Raw genomic sequence first — 19,661 nt, forward strand, 5'->3', positions numbered from 1 at the left:
TTCTCAAAGATCAGGGACTTTCACCACTATTCTCAGACTTTTAATTAGACGTGGGGGAATGGGGAGGCGAGAATAAGAGAAAGATGGAAATTAGACAAACATGGAAGGTTTGTTATTGTTTTACCAACAAATAAAAAGCAGTAGAGCTGTCTTAAAAATTAAGCACAAACTAGTAACTGCACAGATTTTCTTTTATTAGTTTCCTTAAAAACGAAGAAGCAGCAGTCCTCATTGGAGGTCCCACCGGTAGGAAAGGGAATGCAAGTGGTGTTCTTTTCTGCTCCCCAGGCAGAGAGCGTTTCTCACCCAAGCCAGTAGGTGTTAATCTGCTTAAGCCTGCCTGAGTGGATCTGTTAGGTTGCTGGCACATGGCCATTTAGGGGTTTTGTTTCCCAGACCACAGGAGCCCATTTTTCCGAGAGTTCCACTAGCTTTTTGTTTGATAACGTCTATTTCTAGCAGCATTTACTCCTTCAACAACAAATTCAATGGAACAAAAATTTACTGAACACCTACTATTTGGCAAACCCTCTGTTGGGGATACAGAGATGAATAAGGAACCGTTGCTGTGCTCCAGGAACTCACACAAAAGTAACTTGTGCTGCATTCTCTCAGGTGATGGCTATTCTCACTGTGTCTTCCTACTGCTGGCGGAGCTGGGGGAAGAAAATCCTTTGGCTTCCCCGACTGCCCCTTTTAAAATAGCCACTGACCTCGCTGTGCTCTCCTGAGGTCCCAGGGCCTTGAAGGGTTAATTACTTGCTTGCTGTGGCTGGTTCATTGTTTTCCCAAACTTCCCACCCCCTCCAATTCCATTTCTAATTGTGAAATTTGTTTAATACGTTTTAATAATGTCTTTCTTTTCACAGAGGCAATACACATTCTTTACAGAAAAATACAGATAAGCACAACGAAGAAAAAAATGTTAAAACCATCCTCAGCAATAACCTGTTTTAATAAAAAAGGGTATTTTTTAAAATTACAACAGTTATATAATTTCATATGAAGTTCAAAATATAGAGGAGAGCAGTCAGGCATAATCCAGTCCTCTGAGACATGATCATTTTGGGGTTTTTTTTCCTTCTAGTCTTCTTGCATTTATTATAAATGACACCTAGCACACAGCCTGCTAAAGTCATTATCTTTGGGGGGAAAATAATGGTGTGGATATCCAAACCAAGAAGGGGTGCTTTTAGCCATACTGGTGGATAAGGATATTTGTGATTTTGCAGAAGAACATGGGTTTAGAAGTTTGCTGTAATTAGTTAAATCAGTGTTGCTATTCAAACGTTTCACCCCTGGTGACAGAATCTGACCCAAGAAACTTGTCCTTCTTCCTTGGAATCTGAAATGGGAAATAAAGAAATTTCTACTTTAAGAAAGTCTGATGTAAGAATACCTGAATTCATAATGAAGAGTGCTTGAATATCATTAAAAGCCTACCACGTGCCAGGCTTTTTGACATATGTTATCTCAGTTAATCCTCACAACAGTCATACAAGGTATGACTTACGTGACTTATATGACTTACATGATATAATAGGCATAATTATCCCTATTTTACAGATTATGAAAGAAAGGCAGATAAAATTTAAGAGGCTGGCTCAAGATCTTACAGCCAGTGCATGGCAGAATTAGAACCCAGAGCAAAGAGACATTATGGTAGAGTTCCACTTTTAAATGAAAACCTTTCCTTTATCTTCCCAGAAGAATTTCAAGATTAAACATGGTCTGCGTAGAAGGTACAGGATTGGAGGACCAAAGTTTTCTCTTTTAGTTCACCTTAAAAATGACCTCCCTTAACCAGTTCTTCAGTCTTCCATGTGCCTACAAGGAGGTGCTGCCTTTTAAAATAGGTTTAATCCTTTCCATTATATCAACATTCTAAATTTATCAGAAATTAAGCTGATGACTTTATTATCACTATTAGTGATTTCTTAAATTACCATTTTTTATTCTATCTCATAAAGTTCCTAAGCCTCTTGAAGGTTTTAAATTTTGTCAGTTTCTTTTCCCAGTCCCTAGCACTTTCAAGGTATCCAATTAAAAAGCAAATTAATGGAATTAATAATATGTATGGAATAGGTCACCGTTAAGGTCACTGTCTAATAATCTTCAAAAAGACCTGGGCAGGCAGAGTCCAATAATCTACTTATCTTTGCTTAAAGCAATTTGTTGGATCCTTAACACCTGTTTAGTTGAATGCTGAGAAGTTATTTGGGGAGCCCGTCTGAGCTACATCGCCCTGAGCTTTCTTTTGTCCTCCCTCCTTCCCTCCCTCTTTTTCTTTCTTCCTGTCTTCCCTTTCCCTTTTCTTCCTTTTAAAATTTTTATTGAAAATCTTTTGGCCACCAGTCTCTGTGCTAAGCACCAGGGACCTAATGGTGGGCAAAACAGACAAGGCTCCTACCCTCATGGAACTTACAGTCTGGTGTGGGGAATTAGGCATTAATTCTATCGGCATTAATTCTATCACATTCATTAATGGGTGTAAGATTACAAATTGTGGTGGGCACCACCATGCAGTAAGGGATCTGACTTAGTCTGGGGTTAGGACACAGCTTCTTTGCATTGAGATATGAAGAACGAGTGGGTACCAAGGGAAAACTGAGGATTCCAGGAAGCAGAAACAGCATGTGCCAAGGCCCTGTGTTGCTGGGAATCATGGTACTCTGGAAAACATGAAAGAAAGCTGTTGTGGCTGGATCAGAGAGCACAAAGGCAGAGGGTAGGGGATGCTTCTTGTGAGATCAGCAAGGACCAAGACACATGCTTTATAAAGATTTTGGCTTTCAGCTGAAGAGCAATGGGAAGCTGCTGGCATTCTAAGGAAAAACTGGGGGTGTGAGAACTGTTACTGACTGATGCATCTTCGTTTGTCTCTGCAGGAGCGATGCAGTCATACACATGGTCTCTAACATACACAGTGACAACGGCGGCAGGGTCCCCAGCTGAAAACTCCCAACAGCTGCCCTGTATGAGGAGTACACACGTGCCTTCCTCCTCGGTCACACACAGGATCCCAGTTTATTCCCACAGAGATGAGCACGGGTAGGTGACTTTCCTGGGATGTTGCCTTGCTTTTACGTTTGATTTGAAAGGGGAGGGTTTACTCAGTAGTGGTTTTCTGAGGACAGGAAGGTTGCGCCCTCTGTTGAGTTCTCAGCGTGCTCTTGCCCCTGTACAACTGTCTCATGCAGTCCCCACAATGACCAAGTGAGGTAGGCGAGTCACCCTGCTTGACAGATGAGGAAATTGAGGCTGCACCGGGTCCAGTTCCCCAAGGCCACACAGCTGGTAAGGGTCAGGCTGACTGAGCCTGTGTCTGCCTCCTTTAGGAAGGAAAACTGGATACTCCCTCTCTGCAGCTCCCCTGGGTGGTCCTTGTGCACTTTGTAGCCTTATAACACAGCTTCATGGTGGGTCCAAGTCTTTTATGACTCGATAGGAGGAGGGCTTCCTCACCCAAGGCTGGAGGTCCCTGGAGGGCAGCAGTCATTCATGGGGTTCAGGGAATCCCCCTGGGTTCCAGTGGCGCTTTGGACCCTGAAGAAATAAATCATTGATTTTGCCCATATTTTTCCCCCTAATGTGTAGTGATGTTACTGTGATGAATAAGCTACAGATCCATTTAAAAGGGTAACCGCTTTTTGCCACCTTGCATTGTCTTTATTAAAAGACATTCCTCACACAGTGTCTAATGTGCAGTTATCTGAAAAGCACTTATGATGTTAAAAAGGGCCCTTCTTCTCACGAGACTCTGTCATGTAGGTACAGTAAGCCTCACAAGCCAGGTTCCAACAGACCAGCTCTGGGGGACACAGGAGGGGACGGAGGAGGGCCGCTTAGGTCCCTTCCATGTGGTAGCCTCAGGCCTGGCTGTGGGCATACTTGAAGTTAATTCCATAGGCTCAGGTGCCCCTGACCCATCAGTGGGGCAGCCACCGTTTCCTCACGGGGCCTCCTAGCGTATTTCCCCACACATTTAAAATTGACTTAGAAATTGTTTCAGAGATCTTCTGACTCTGCAGAAATGGCACCACAGACACCCGTGTGGTCATATGTCAGCATCTTTGCTGTAAAGATGTTATTAAGGATAGTGGTAGGGCTTCCCTGGTGGCGCAGTGGTTGAGAGTCCGCCTGCGATGCAGGGGACGTGGGTTCGTGCCCCGGTCCGGGAGGATCCCACATGCCACAGAGCGGCTGGGCCCGTGAGCCATGGCCGCTGAGCCTGCGCGTCCGGAGCCTGTGCTCCGCAACGGGAGAGGCCACAGCAGTGAGAGGCCCGCGTACCGCAAAAAAAAAATAATAGTGGTAACAGTATCCTATGTTTCCACAAGACTATTTTATAATAGAAAGTGACCCTCAGGGTCATGTGCAGCATTTTTAGTACAGATGTGAGAAACAAGGGTGCGAGTAGCCAAGGTCCCACAGCTGAGAAGTGGTGGAGCCAGGCTTAGAACCGGAGGCTGACGCCTGGTTGGCCATGGTGTTTCCCCCCTGCACCGGAGACATGGGGAAAGCAAAGGCCTGAAGAATACAAAAACAGAAGTCCCAAAGTAATTTCTTCTTTTTTTCCTATTTGACTTCAGGCTATAATATGGGGCTTTTTTACCACAACAGGAGAAGAGGTTTCCATCACTAATGATGTTTCGCTCAGGGCTGGTTTTCATTCCCTGCGTACCCGCCGGGTGGTGAGGGAGGTACGCTGAGGGGAGGAGGAAAACCCACCTGGGAGTTTAAAACTATCACAACAAAGCCGCAGAGTGGAGATGGTAGGAAACAGAAAGAAGAAAAATGGAAAACAAAAAGGAAGAAAAGAACAAAAAGGAACAAAAGTAGATGAGGTTGATGTTTAAAGGTGTCAAACTGATTTGTTCTCCCTGCTGTTACTCACAATATTCAATGTGCCTAATGCGTTTCAGGTACACGGGAAGCTATAACTATGGGAGCTATGGCAACCAGCATCCTCCCCCAATGCAGAGCCAGTACCCGGCCCTCCCTCACGACACAGCCATCTCGGGACCGCTCCACTACACCCCGTACCACAGGAGCTCCGCACAGGTGAGTCGGCCACCCCGCTTGTTGTCCAGGCCTTGGTGTGCTTGGGGTCAGGTCTAGTCAATTCAACACAATTAATAAGCACCTTCTGCATACTGTGTGTCTCCAAGGAAAGGGCAGTCTTTTCCTCAGTGCCATCTCTTCCCTCCAGTGGCTGCCCACAGTGGGTGCTCAGCCAGAGCTCACCCCACTTGCTTTCACGCACACGGGTGCTGACCACGTCTTTAGTTCTGTCCTCCCTTTGACCTCTCTCCCAGGAGCCAAGCAGCCGCGATGTCTGTTGTCCTTTTTTCGGGCAGCCACTCTCAGACTGGATCTTTTGTGTCCTCTCCCACCACCCCCTCCTGGTGCAGTCAGAGCCTCATGGAGTCCTGTCAGGACTGTCATGCCAGCATCATCCTGACTGGTCTCTTGGTTTCACGTCTGTTCCTTTTCAGTCCAGCCCACACACACAACCTTACCAGAAGAGTCCTCCTGAAATGGACCCTTATCAGATCATTCTCAGGCCTTTGGCTCTTCACTGTCTAACAAACCACATTGCTCCTCTGTGGCCTTGGTGAGTGGGGATAGTGGCTGCACCTGTCACACCAGTGTTGGGGTCCTGTGCACTGGGCCCCAAACACAACTGGTCACCAGTTCCATCCAATTCTGCATCCTCGTTGTCTCTGCACGCTCCCTGTCCTTGCCTCAGATCAGGTCTTTATCCAACCTGGATGATGACAAAAGCCTTCCCATCTGTTGCCAGGCCACTGAACTTGCCCCATCTCTGGTCCATCCCCAATACTGCAGCTGGAGGAATCTTTTGGGAAAAAAAAGCCAACTGGCCATAACACTCTCCCTCTTTTGCATGTCATCACTTTCAAAGTCAAGTTCAACTCCTTAGCACGTCTCTCAAGACTCATGATCATCTGGGCTCTGCCTGCCTTTCTGGCCTCCCAGCCATACCCCACCTTTGCCCCAGCCATGCCAGCCCATGTGCAGTTCCCCCAGGTCTTCGCAGATGCTGTTGCCTCGGGCTGGGACTCTCTTCCTCAGCCTCTTCTGCTTGTTGTTCAGGACAAGCATCCCACTGTCTGTGCGGCACTCGCTGACACTGCCCTCGTCCTGCCTCCAGGACCGTATTCGGTGCCGCTCCTCTGTACTCACATGGCGCACTGGGCTTTCTTCTGTTGGCATACTTCTCATCACTGACTTTCCTGGCACCCACAGGAGACCCCAGCGCTCCTTGAAGGCGGAAATTAAGTCTAGGACCTCTGGGTCACAGCACCCACCAAAAAGAACAGCTAGCTTTTACTGAATGCTGTCCCGTGCCGAGCACTTTCCACACCTCCACGGTAACCCTTGCAGAAAGGAAGCGAGAATAACTTGCCCGAGGACTTGAACCCAGGCAGTGTGACCCTGGCTGCCCAGGCTCTTAAGCACCAGCCTCTGTCACCTCTCATAGAGGGCATCCACTGTTTATTGAACAGAGGAGTGAACAGGAGGTGGGGCAGCATAAACAACTGTGGTGTGTGGCAGGCAGGGCGGCAGGTTTGGGAGGCCAGATGAGAGCTATGCTTAGGAAAGAGGTCCTTCAGCACGGGTCAAAGGACAACGAAGCAGAGAGGGAGGGGCCTGGCAGAAAAGGCAGCGCTGCCAGGAAGCACTTGCAGGGGTCCAGAACAGAGGTGGCAGGACGTGAGCTGGGATGCAGGCTGCAGTTACATCAGCTGTCAGCGCAGACCTGCCTCCGAGGGAGGGCACCGAGCAGAGTGTACCCACGGTCCACGGGCACGCGGGGCAAACAGGCGTCTGTTTTGATTTCCATCCGCGGTACCAGGGGGAGCCCTGGTATAATCCCCAGACAAGCCAAGAAGTGGATTCCTCTAAATCATCACCTGGGGCATTCATTATAGGTCTCCAACTGCGTCACACACAGAGGCCTGTTCCCTAGGTACTGCTTCTCTTGGGAGCAGAGTCTGTGCTCCCCCACGGTGATCCCCTAAGTGACTTAGAGCTGCTGCCGTAGACTGGGTCACACACAGTCTAAGCAGCCCACTCATTCATTCATTCAGTCGCTCCCCCACGACTGTCGAGTGCCCACTGTGCGGCAAGCACTGCTTAGCCTCCGAGAATACGGGGAGAATGAGACGGAAGCGTGCCTGCTTTGGGGGAGCTTCGGCTCCAGTAAGGAGACACTGGCAAGATCAAGCTAAAATCCCAGCCACAGCTCCTGGCATTATCTTCCCTCTTTCTTCACTCCCTCATTCCTCCTCATGAAATTTCTGGAGCTGGTTTTTCTGGGGTGTTATTTTTAAAGCCTTTTGCTACAAAAAGGAGCCAACGGCTCCTAAAGGCCCGCGCGAATGGCTCCTAAAGGCCCCCGCGGTCCCTGGTGATCAAAGACAGGTCAAAGCATCCACCCTGGAACCCACAGCGGTTCCCAGCTGGAGCACTATCATTTAATCGCCAGTCCTAATCGAAGGGCTGAGGACTAAACGAACGCCCGTGGAGGAGCCCGCTGAACCCAGACTAGGTGTGGGAGGTGAAAGGGTCCTGCAGCCTCTTCACCACTGTGTCCTGTGGCTTTCAGGCAAGGTCCTTTCACAACCTCTGACCCCCACCACCCGCTCCTGCTCTGCACTTGGTGCTTAATGCCTTCATCTCCGTTTGTAAAGTGGGGTGGGGAGCCGTTAGTTATATAACATCTCTGCCCAGGTCGATGGGTTAGGGTTAGGGTTAGAAGGGTGAGATCAGCACGTCTCCTGGGGAGGGTACTGTCTAAAGACAAAGAATCCTTCGTTTTGTTTTTCATTAACATTTATGCGTCAAGCACTGTTTTAGGCACTTTCAAATACAGAGGCTCACTTAATTCTCAGAGCAGCCTCAGGAAGAAGGCATTTTCCCCAGGTTTTAAAGACGAGGAAAACCTCAGAATGTAATTTGCCCCAGGTCATGCATCCAGTAAGTGACAAAGCGGACTCAAAGGCAAATTCTCGCAATCTCAACCCCAGGCCCGTGGCACTGAACACTACATGGTGTGTGTTTTAGGGGGTGGGAGGTAAATTGGAGAGGTTAGTGCAGCTGTTCTTCATATGTTTCAAGTTCCCAAAGAGAAGAATCACACACCCAAGATACTGTGTTTCTTTCCTTTCCTGGTACTTTGGTTTAAGGTTGAGCACATAGGGGAAAATCCACTGCAGGGCTAATTAGTTTTAGCTTTCCAGAGCAGAGGTCAAGCCGTTCCACTCCTGAATACTGAATATCACACTTCATTACATCAGACTTAGTGGGGAAAAGATTAGTCTGAATGGAAGAAGAATCACAACCATAGAATATGGTTAAAGAATGCAGTTGGTCATTAGCACAAGAAACTAACTTCTGCAAGTAAATGCCTACCAGGTTTGCCTTAAAGAACGGATACAGCACCTCTGTGAAGTTCAGTAATCGCAGACATCCCAGCATTTATATACACAAAATAACGTGAAGTCATTTGTTTCTTGAAATAGGGCATTGTGTGCCCTTGTTTATACTACTCATTTATACAAGACATGCTTTCTTCATGGGTACTACAAAGGTAAACCTCCAGTCCTGTTTGAATTCTCGTAATTTCTCAAGTAGTGAGTCCAGATGAATCAGGTTGCACAGGGTAAGGTTTGAATTATTTCAGAAAAACACCCTTCTTGCCGCTGTGCTGCACTTGTCCACACCAAAATAAGTGAACAAGGGATGGTATCAGCTGCCCTTTCCCAGGTTCGCCATTCTCATGCCCAACCAGAAAGAGAAAACAAACCAAACACATGGCCACAAAGTATTTCTGAGTCTCATTCAACACACATTCATGGAACCTCTACCCTGTCAGCAGCCATGAATGTGAAGTGGGCCCTTGAGCTCAAAAGCCATTTGATCAACCAGAAGCACACTGGCTAGAAAGACACTTAGAGTGGACCAGAAAGTTGTTGTGCATTTCTCATCTGTATGGCCAAGGCCCAGCCTTGCCAGCCGGTCACACAGCTCTCACAGCAACTCCAGCGGACCAGCCCAGGGCCAGTGGGTCCTCGATCTCAGTGGCCCAGTGACTGCTACAAAGTTTGCTTAGCGTGCTCCACTTTGGGATAGCATCCTGGGGCGAAGGGAATAAAAGCGGTCCACCATAGTGGTATAAAATCTCTGACTGTAGAGCCAGGCTTCCTGAGTTCAAATCTCAGCTCTGCCTCTGATTAGCTCTGTGCCTCAGTCTCCTCATCTGGAAAATGGAGATAATTCTAGTACCTATTTCATAGGTACTGCTGCGAGGTGTGAGTGAGTTAATAAAGGTTAGAACAAGGCCTAGCTCACAGTTCACACTCTGTGTGTATATTTTCATCATCATCCTTTGTAACACCGCTGTTATTATATTTTCATAATTATAGAATTAATCTCTGTCTTCCTCAACTCTACTAGCTCTGTGAAGGCAGGGACCAGGTCCTTTTTTTCTGACCATTTTATTCCCAGGACCCAGAACAGACCTGGCCCTTGGTGGGTCCTCAGGACATACTCGTCAATGAATGAAGGGATGAAGGGATCCTTACTCTGGTAGTAAGTTGCTGTCTGACCTCACGTAGATCATTTCCCCTCTCTTGCCCTCAGTTCTCTCACCTGTAAAATGAGAGGTAGGACCAGGTGGTCAGTCACTAAGGCTCTTCCTTTCATTAGTGGACCACGATGCTATGACTTGAAGAAGAAGAATATCCATAATAGTTACCACATTTTGAAAACTTACTGCGTGGAAGCTCAAAGTGTTTCACATGTATTAACTCAATTAATCGTGACCCGAAGAGCTCAGCAGATGTGGACCGTCTGGCACAGTCTTGGGGAAGCTATGTCCTGGGTGGGGGGTGCCTGTTGGCAGAACTTTGGTCAGTGAGAGCCGCCTTTCATAGGAAAACAGTTTGTGCTCCCGATGGGGGCCACCTTTCACCCGTGCTCCAGTAGCAGCCCATTTGGTGAGGGTCAGGGATAAAGGGCTCATTCTTCCCTCTCCAAGTGCAGGAAAGTCAGCCCTTGGTGTGAGTAGTCACTTCTCAAAATAGCACTTCCTAAAATGGTTCCAGAAAGGCCCGGGGTCAGTCTCAGCTGAGATGGACTCAACGTCACGGCCCCTTGAGGGAACCTTTGCCCACTTGTGCACACACACGTGCACACACACGTGTCCACAGACACCCCTCGCACACCTCTCATGGGGTGGGGACTGGTGACTCATCTCCATTTTCACATCAGTAGCAACAGTGTGGGATTTGACCTAGAAAAGGCTAACTTCTGGTTAGGGGCCCTCAACAAAAAGTGCCTTTATCCTGAGCAGAGCTCTCGGGACCCCAGGGTTTGTGCCCAGCGGGCCCGAGGAGCCCGCGTGAACCCGGATGTGAAGTGTGAAAGGTGAGGCGGGTGCTCCCGCCAGGCTAAAGAGGGGCCTCACTGGCGGCTTTAATGGCCAGGCCGGGCAGTGGCACTCCAGCCTCTCAGCTTTCAATGGTCTCTTCACCACGGGGAAGACGAGTCACTGACTCATTTGCAATTAGCTGACCTAACGGGACAGAATTTTCCAGGCCGGATTCTGTGGTAACAGAATTTTATTGTCACATTGGAGATATTTTGAGCCAGTCTCATTTCCAGGCAATTACTCTTTTGAGCCTGTGACACAACCCCTGGGCACAGCTGCATCTAGGGTCCTTGATTCGGCACAAAAGACACGCTCTCTTGGGCTCTGTTGGGGGGAGCCTCCAAGTCCACGCAGTGACGTGGTACCTACACAGGCCAGGCAAGTAGGACTCTGTCAGAAGCATCAAGCTGAGGCCTGGTCAGGGTTGTAAGACCCTGTGGTCTGTAGGGGAGGCGGGAGCTTAAAGAAGAGTGACAGAGAGATTCGAGTTTAATGGGCTGTGTTCCAGGAAAGGAGTGTCTTCCTCTCTGAATTCTCTGCAGTTCAGTTGTGGTGGGTCATGCCTCGTTTGGGCCAAATTGATGTGGAGGAAAGTACCAGCTCAGGACCGGGCTTTTCTGCCAGTTCTCCCACTAGCTTGCCATGTGGCGCCTCACTTTATGAATGCTAGTTTTCTGTACAACATGGGGTTGGATTATATGATCCCTAACGTTCTTTCTAGCGGTAACGTCCTAGTGTTCATTCACCAGATAAGTTATGTAGCACCTGCTAGGTGCCCGGCATCATTTCAGATGTTGGGCATATGGTAGAGAACATGACAAAGCCCCACCAGGAGCTTAGGAATATAAGCCAGTGGAAGGAGACAGCTGACAAGCAGGATGCTAAGATCCTGACCTGAGAGACGGGGGGTGAGGCACTTAGCTTGGAGAGAGAGGATGTCCAGAAACGTCTCTCTGAAGAGGTAACATTTGAGCTGAGGTCTAAAGAATGATGAAAAGGCAGGCATGGAAGGAGCTTGGGGGTAGGGGTGGGGAAGAAGTGTTCTAGGCAGAGGGAACAGGTGGGACAAAATTCTCTGATGTGGGAACCAGCTGGGCAGGCCAGAGGACCAGAGAGGAGGCCTCTGTGCCAGGGAAGGGACATGCATCCAGGGAGCTTCCCTGAGAGACTCTCAGGAGGGGGAAGCCACCTTTTGGAAAAAATTAGAGACCATTTTGTAATAATACTTCTTAATATTACCTATTTAACACCCGGGATCTTGTTATGTTGGGCAGGGCCCAATCTCAGTACGGTCTCTTTGGGGTTTAGAATGGGTCCTAGGCTAGAATCCCACCGCCCAGGCCTGAGGGTCCACTGTGGCTGCCGTGCACGCCGCTGATTTGGGGATTATGAAAGGCTCCGTGTGCTGTCCCTGGTCTCCTTGGCGACACCCCTTGGTGCCTTGTCCCCCCAGCTCCCAGATACCACCTACGCCCTTCTCCCTCTTTCCTACCTGTTCTTTTGACTGCGGAAGGCGTGCTGTCTGTCCTAGGTAGGACAAAACCCTCACTACTAGAACTCGGCGCCCTCCTCCTTGACCTGTGAATAGCTGGTTCTCTTCGCATGCTTTGGGCCTAACAGCCTTCCCCTGCTGCCCCTCGGGCTCCCACTCAAAGAGGCAGAACAGTTCCCCTCTGGCCCGCTCGACTACAGGGGGCACCACTGTTGTCATAACCCCTTCTCCTGGCTGTCTAGGCTTCAGCCTGTCTGTCTCCCTCACAGGGGGCAGCTTCCCACCGAATCCCTGGGGGCTCCACTCTCCAACTGTCAGGGAAGACAGATGGGGAGCAGAAGAATTCCGACATTTGCACATATAGGCTCTCTCCCTACTCGTTGCCCTTGCCTCCCTTATTGACTGGCTCCTGCTCTTGTTGGGGTGGCCCTTAGCACAGCAAGGAAATCTTTGTGTTGCCTGGCCTGCACACCCGGGAGCTCACGAAGGGAGCCCAGAGCTCCTCCCCTTCCTCCCCTCTGATTGTACTAAAAGCGGCTTATTTGCATAGCTGTCTCGGTAACTGAAAAGAATGTAAAAGCAGCAGCACTTCAGGGGCGCTCCTCTTATTCCCGATTCTTTCCAGAACGGCTTCCCCTCTTCTGGTGGCTATTAACACCTGTTTTCCTGGCCTGCACAAAAGCACCTCCCCTCCCATTTGGCTTATCTTGACTCCTTCTTCCACATTCACACCAAGCCCAATAATTTACCATTTCCAGCTTGTATATCTTCTAGGACTTCAGTGAATGTGAACCAAAAAGAGAGATGTTCTCTGAATGATAGGCACTAATAATAACCTTTGAAGCTGTTGAGTTGCTTCCTCTTCAAAAGCCTGCTTTTAGGTTGCAGTTCATAATTGAATTCAACTGTAAAATGCTATTTTTAATGATGTCATTGTGTTTTTCTTGGCAGTATTGTTCTCTTGGGTTGATGGAGTGGGACCTATCACATCTCCTAAAATGATAAAGCTCAAAACCATCCATCCATATATCTGTATCTATTTGGACATGCTGTTCCTCCTGTACACACACACACACACACACACACACACACACACTATCTCTCTCTCTCCCTCCCTCTCTCTCTCTCTCTCTCCCCCCCCCCACCCTTGTATTCCCAGTGGGGTTATTCCTTCTTTTGGGTTTGACTCCCCAAAATATTGCAGATTAAGAGCACGAAGTCAGTATTTTTGGTTGAGTGACTATCAGCCTAACTCTGGCTGTGAAATCCTTTGCATTTCTCCTGTTATATGCTTCCTAGACCGAGAGTCAATCTTTCAGAATTTCACTGATTACTTCCCATCAACTTTCATTAACAGCATCTTAAGAAATTTAACTTAAACTGTGAACATGACTGATATTGTGTATGTGCAACTTCAAGCTAATTTTAACTTTGTGGAATTTCTTTCCCCTCAACAAGTACCCGTTTAATAGCCCCACTTCCCGGATGGAACCTTGTTTGATGAGCAGTACTCCCAGACTGCATCCTACCCCAGTCACCCCCCGATGGCCAGAGGTGCCCACAGCCAACACGTGCTACACAAGCCCGTCTGTGCATTCCACGAGGTATGGAAACTCTAGTGACATGTACACACCCCTGACCACGCGCAGGAATTCTGAGTATGAGCACATGCAACACTTTCCTGGCTTTGCTTACATCAACGGAGAGGCCTCCACAGGATGGGCTAAGTGACTGCTTTCATAGAAATCCATATTTAATATTAATAATTATTATTAATAATAATAATAAACTCAACACCCACCCCCAGAAGAATTTTATCTCAATACATCATAACTCCTGGACTATTCCTAGGCATCCATTTTCCTTAATGAACATGAGGCTGGGATTCAGTGTGGGATGAATAAACTTTAGTTCAGAAACGGGACTCACTAAGAGTCAGTGAGGTTGGGTTCCTGTAGCCAAGCCAGACTGGACTGTTTGTATAGAGCACTATCTCGGGCAGGCCGACCTGTGCCTTTTCCCTCTGTTCCATGCCTTCACTTTATGTTGGCAACCATTGCCAGTAAATTACCTATTTTCCTGTTGACAGAAGCTCTTTAGTCTTGAAGGGTGGATACTAGAGACGGAATCTGGTTTGTGCTTTTGGATGGGCACATAATTTAACCAAGAGCATTCACCTTTCCATCTGGCTGTCATCTTACTGTACAACAGACAGCCCCCTCAGATATGTCCTAAGCATCCCTTCTTCCTGGTGGTGTCATCACTGCTTCCTGGAGCACCAGGGCTAAGTGGAGGTATCTGGAAACTCTAGATTCCCTGTTACACTTATGTCTGTCACAGTACCTGCATTGCCTTGGAATGTAAGCACTGTTTAGGGGGAAGGAAGAGGCCTGTTCTGTATGCCTTAAGTTGAGTGAGGTTTGTAGGGGACCGGTTCTTCTACACGCAAGTATTTGTCCTAAGTTTGCACAATGGCTAGTGTCAGCAGAAGGCAGGAGAGGGGTTTTTAAAGTTCTGTGAGAATGTGGATTTATGGCATTGAGCATCATACTCAGCTCTGCTGTATTAACTCTGTGAAACTGAATGGACCAAACTTTTAACTTACCAAGCACCAAGTGTGAAAATGACTTCCATGGCTCCTCCATAAGACTATAAAAATTTCCGACACTTTGATAGAAAAAACTCAAAGCTGTGCCTTTGAACCTATACTATACTGTGTATGTGTGGAAATAAAAATGTATTGTACTTTTGGAAAATCTTTTCGTAGGCATTTTTCTGTTAGATTCGTAGCAGTTTGTGAGGTTTGTTAGAGATTAACATAGGTTTTCTTTCTGTATTATAAAAAACACCAAAAAACTATGGTGGACCTATTACCCTATGGGTAAGAAATAAATGGAAACGTGACATCGGATGTTTTAGCAGTTGTTCTGTAAATAAAATATTTGGTCACACCACTCAGTGTGATAATCACATCTACAGCTAAAATGGAAATAGTTTTATCTGTACAGTTGTGCAAGATATGAATGGTTTCACACTCAAATAAAAAGTATTGGAATGACCTGCTTTCTTCATTTTCATTTTGTATTTGATAATGACCTGTGTGTGTGTGTAATATAAATGACATTCTGAATACTTAGGGTATAAGTAGGCGAAACAAAACTAAGTGGTCTTCTGTGGTTGTGCTTATCCAGCTCCCCGTGATCTTGTCATCATTAAAATGTGGATGGGCCACACATGCAGTCCTTAAACGACGCTTTGGCACCCACAGCCTGATGTAGGGAACCAGTTTTACATACAAGGACTTACCTGAAGTCTTCATGATGGCTAGCGTCAGCCAAGGGCAGGAGCCTTTCAGCTCTTGCAGGGAATATTATTCTTCAATACCAGCATCATTAAGAGGTCCCCTGGTACTTAGTTCATTATGCTTTAATGATCACTGGTTGTAAAGATATTTCAAGCACAGTGCTTTAAATGCCAATAAACTTCTAGCACAGAACAGTAACAGTACTAAATACTTAGTAAGTACCAACAAATTCTTCTCCAAAACTGCATTTTGATTCTAGGGTTGGGAAGTGAGGACACAGAGGGAAAATGATTAAATGTTTTGCCCAAATGTTAAGAGTCTAGGATCCATGAGAAATTCAGAGCCACAGATTTCCAGAAATGGCAGTAGTGACTATTTTAGCTAAAAGGCATGAGAATTTGACAACTCAATTTGCATTTTGAAAGATTTCTTTTTAAAGCCAAGCTCTTACTTGCTATTACATAACATACTTATACCTGAAATTTTAATTTTAGGATTAAAATTATACATTTTACATAGCATCCCCTTTAAAAAAAAATTAGCTATGTTGTTCTACCAAAAGAAAGCAGATGTTGGATTTCACTCTCTGATGGTAACTTAGTTTGCTCTTTCAGCCAAGGTCCATTAGTTGGCCTTATATGAGGCAAATAAGGGAGAGGACGAGTAAAATTTCATATTTAGTCACTGAAAATAAGCCTGAGAATAACCAGACCTATTGCTCTCCCAGAATCCAAAGCTCATGCTCCACAAACGAATGGGTGTAGTAAGTCTGACTTTCGACCTACTAAGCACAAAAAACTAAGCAATTGCCAAATTCTCTAGCCAGGTAGCAGCAGCACAGAATAAACACCCATGTACGAGTAACAACCACAAGCTCTTTAAATGCACAGATATTTAGGCAAAAATAGTCACAATCAACAAGGGCCTGAATCCCAGACAACAGAGTGGTTGCTCGAGGAACTCTGCAGAGGAGAGAATAAGGGCCTCCTCGTCACAGCACAGCGGAGAACCGGGAGTCATCAGTGCCGTGGGAGGAAGGAGGCAGCTTCAGATGAGGCAAGTGGCCACTGGGCGCCCTCTCCAGAGCACAAGGTCCCCATATCTTGGGAGTTTAGCATACTGCTTATGTTCCCAATTGTTCTAAAGCTTCCACTTCAGAACACAGAGGGATCTGATGAGGAGAAGACAACAGCTGCTGTGAGCTCGTGACTCAGCTGCATCTTCTCTCCCTCTGGTGGCCCCCAGCCAGCCACCAGGAAGGGAATGGGCAAGGCCGGCAGCTGGGAGCGGGGCCAGCCGCTTGTCAGAGGGCGCACAGAGGAGTCTTGGCAATAAAGGGACCCTGCCCTCTTCAGGACTCTCTCTGAAAAGGACTTGGCCAGCTTGAAGCTGGCTGAAGTCATGAACAGCAGCCAGGATGGCTCGCCCACGTCACAGGGCTGTGGCGTCCTAGGCACCCATCCTGCTGTGTCCTTGTCAGGCCTCTAGTATAGCCCAGATCTGGAAAGAAAGGGGATCTGTGGCCCCTCGGAGACAGCAACCCAGTTACAGACCAATCAAAAATGTCTGCCATCGAGTGAGCCCAACCTCACTGAGGAGAGGGGCCGAAATCATGGAAAGAGAACTGAAAGGGAGCCGTGGCTTCACCACCATGTGACCTTGGAGGGGTCACCTCCTCACTGGACCTCGAGCGGACCTGCTCTATGACTGTGACATCCTGAATTATAGTCTGTGTGCTGATGGACCATGGCAGGCAGATCTGGGTGAGGAGGGTGGACAGCTTAGGGAAAACAAAGAACAGACTGGCAGCTGGGCAGTGATTCAGGAAGGCAGCAATGAGAGAGAAGGCGACGGCTCCACCAGCTGGTGCTGAAGAAACGGGCTGCGGTTCATGCCCAGGAGCTGAGTCCCATCTACCTGCACCACCATCACCAAGCAACACCTCTTCCTCGTATCCAACCCCATCCCCTCTTACACGACTCCACTGGGGATGGCAGTCTCCTGCTATTTCCCCCTCCCTCCAGACTTGTCCTGAATATTTGCTTTAAAGTGACATCAATCAAAATGTCTGAAGTGGGGGCTTCCCTGGTGGCGCAGTGTTTGAGAGTCCGCCTGCCGATGCAGGGGACACGGGTTCGTGCCCCGGTCCGGGAGGATCCCACGTGCCGCGGAGCGGCTGGGCCCGTGGGTCATGGCCGCTGGGCCTGCACGTCCGGAGCCTGTGCTCCGCAGCGGGAGAGGCCCCAACAGTGAGAGGCCCGCGTGCCGCAAAAAACAAAAAAATGTCTGAAGTGAATCTGGAGAAGGAAAGAGCAAAAACAAACAGGCTGTTTGTCCCAGCTTCTCATACCCCTTAAAGGCAGAATCGAAAGATTCTTTAAAAAATCCTGGTAAGGGGCTAGTCTCCCTTTATTACAGGGGAAAGAGTGTGGGGAGGGGCAGCTGTGGATCTCTTGAAGCTCAGAGTTCAGACTTAGTCAAGAGTCTGAAGTATGCACATCATCATCATAGGAAGCTTAAAAGAAAAAAGGTGGATGTACTTACTGGCTTCAAAGTGAGGTAGAACTGAGATTAAATCTTGGTTCCACCAGAGATGTTATAGAAGGGACATTCCTGCTCTAAGTAGGACTGGACTTCAGCAGTTCTCAACCCTGGCTGCCCGTCAGAGTTATTCTGTCAACTTTATAAAAATACTGATAGGTAGGACCCACCCACAGTCAATACTTGACCTGGAATGTGATGGGGAATCAGTAGCCTTTTAAGCTCCCCAGATGATTCTAATATGCAGCCAGAGTTGAGAAACACCACTGCTTCCACCTTGAAGTTCTAAGATCCAGGGACTGCTCTTCCCCGAATAGGCACCCCAAGTTTCTTTTTCACAGAGTGGCAGATGCCAGTCATCCACACCATTCACAGTTTCCCCCCAGCTGACAAACCTTTCCCTGACTGTACTGTTTTGTTTGTCCTTCAGCCCAGCCCACCTCCCTACAACTCTGCCGCCTGCCCTCCTAACCTGGCCCTTCTCTGCTTCAGTTCCTTGGCAGCCTCCCAAGCTAAGCCAGCCCTTGTGGTTTCCTCTTCTTCCAAGGAGGTCAGAACCTTTTGTGCTTCATCAGCCTCCTCCCTGAAGCTCTTCCCCCATTCCTCCTCCTGAACCTCGACCACCCCCCACTCCAGCCTTCTCACCCCCATATTTTGCTGCTACTGGTGTAGGTGGGACGGAAGACGTAGGCCCAAGAGTTGAGAAAAGAGCTGTTGCTAGGAAAAGAGTGTGGGTGAAGAGAGAGGGTGGGCGGGAGAAATAGGGCTCCCCAGTTTTATTCCTCCGTTTGTCATCATAAATGCCTCCAGAGCTAAAACCAGTTGTTTTAAGAACTATTACGAAAAATAACGAGGTCTGACCGAGACAGCAGGGGTGAGAGCATCAGCCTCAGAAGCAGCTGCAGCGCTGATCCTTGATATTTAAAATAGTCTCCTGTTAGAAGGGAAAGCCACTGAGAGAAGTTCAGAAGAGTGAATTCTCAAAGAACTGCCAAACGATGCCCCCACCGGAGATGGAATCCGAAATGTCTTGGCCCGGGCTACACCTCTTGGAAACAAACTGCAAAATGTCTTCTTAAGAACTGAAATGTAGTCAAGACAGAAGGACAAGCTTTAAATGAGACACGCTTTCCTCATCTCACACTGAGTGACATATGGTCCATCCCCGAAACAGCTCTGCCTCACTCCATAGAGGTTCCCGTTTCTGGGGGTCTGCTGCGTGCCAGGCCCATCAGAGGCATCATCTCCACTTCTCAACACCTCCTTGAGAAGTGTCAGTGGTATAATCATTTCTCTTTACAGGTGGAGAGACAGAGGCTCTGAGCAGTTTAGTGCCCTGCCAGAATCATACACAGTAAATGGCAGAGTTGGGATGTGGAAACTTCGTTGCCCCACTCCCAGAGCCTGTGCTCTTTCTGCTATAGCGCCCTGCCTTCTTCCTCCTTCCTACTTTTGTTTCCGCCCCACCCCACCCCCATTCCTCTCTCCTAAGCGGCTTTGCAGTTTTTAAATCAACCTTGACCGTGGTAAGAGAATCTGCTGGGGTTGAAGAGAGTTTCAGAGGTTCTGGGAAAGTTTTGTGTGTTAAATGAAAGCAGAGTGTAAGCTGCACCTGAGGTGGCATCCACTCACTGTAAGTTAACAGCAGACCAGCTTTCCCTCCATCACTTCCCAGGGTACATACAAACCAATACGTTATCAAGGACCAAGACTTGGTCATTCTATAGAGAAACAGGAACAAAAGAAAATAATAATGTAAGAAAAAATACCAGGTCACAGGAGGATTTTTATTACTAGGTCCAAAAAAAAGCTCTGCAGGGGAGGTGCAATGAGCCAAGTATTCACTAGAATGAAGTCATTGGTGG

At 47.8% G+C, this 19,661-nt stretch overlaps 1 protein-coding gene across 2 annotated transcripts in view; it reads left to right on the plus strand.

Moving 5' to 3' along the window:
- Nucleotides 1-13,682, plus strand: part of RFX4 (regulatory factor X4) — a gene marked incomplete at both ends in the record, with an annotated part of 170,671 nt that extends 156,989 nt beyond the window's left edge. For both annotated transcript variants that reach the window (XM_079714121.1, XM_079714122.1), the window contains 3 exons: nucleotides 2,889-3,051; nucleotides 4,926-5,064; nucleotides 13,410-13,682. In XM_079714121.1, coding sequence (XP_079570247.1) covers nucleotides 2,889-3,051; nucleotides 4,926-5,064; nucleotides 13,410-13,682 — 575 coding nt within the window. The remainder of the gene's footprint in view (nucleotides 1-2,888; nucleotides 3,052-4,925; nucleotides 5,065-13,409) is intronic.
- Nucleotides 13,683-19,661: the final 5,979 nt, after the last annotated feature.

The sequence above is a fragment of the Hyperoodon ampullatus genome, assembly GCF_949752795.1.
Source record: "Hyperoodon ampullatus genome assembly, chromosome: 11".
Classification (NCBI taxonomy): Eukaryota; Metazoa; Chordata; class Mammalia; order Artiodactyla; family Ziphiidae; genus Hyperoodon; species Hyperoodon ampullatus.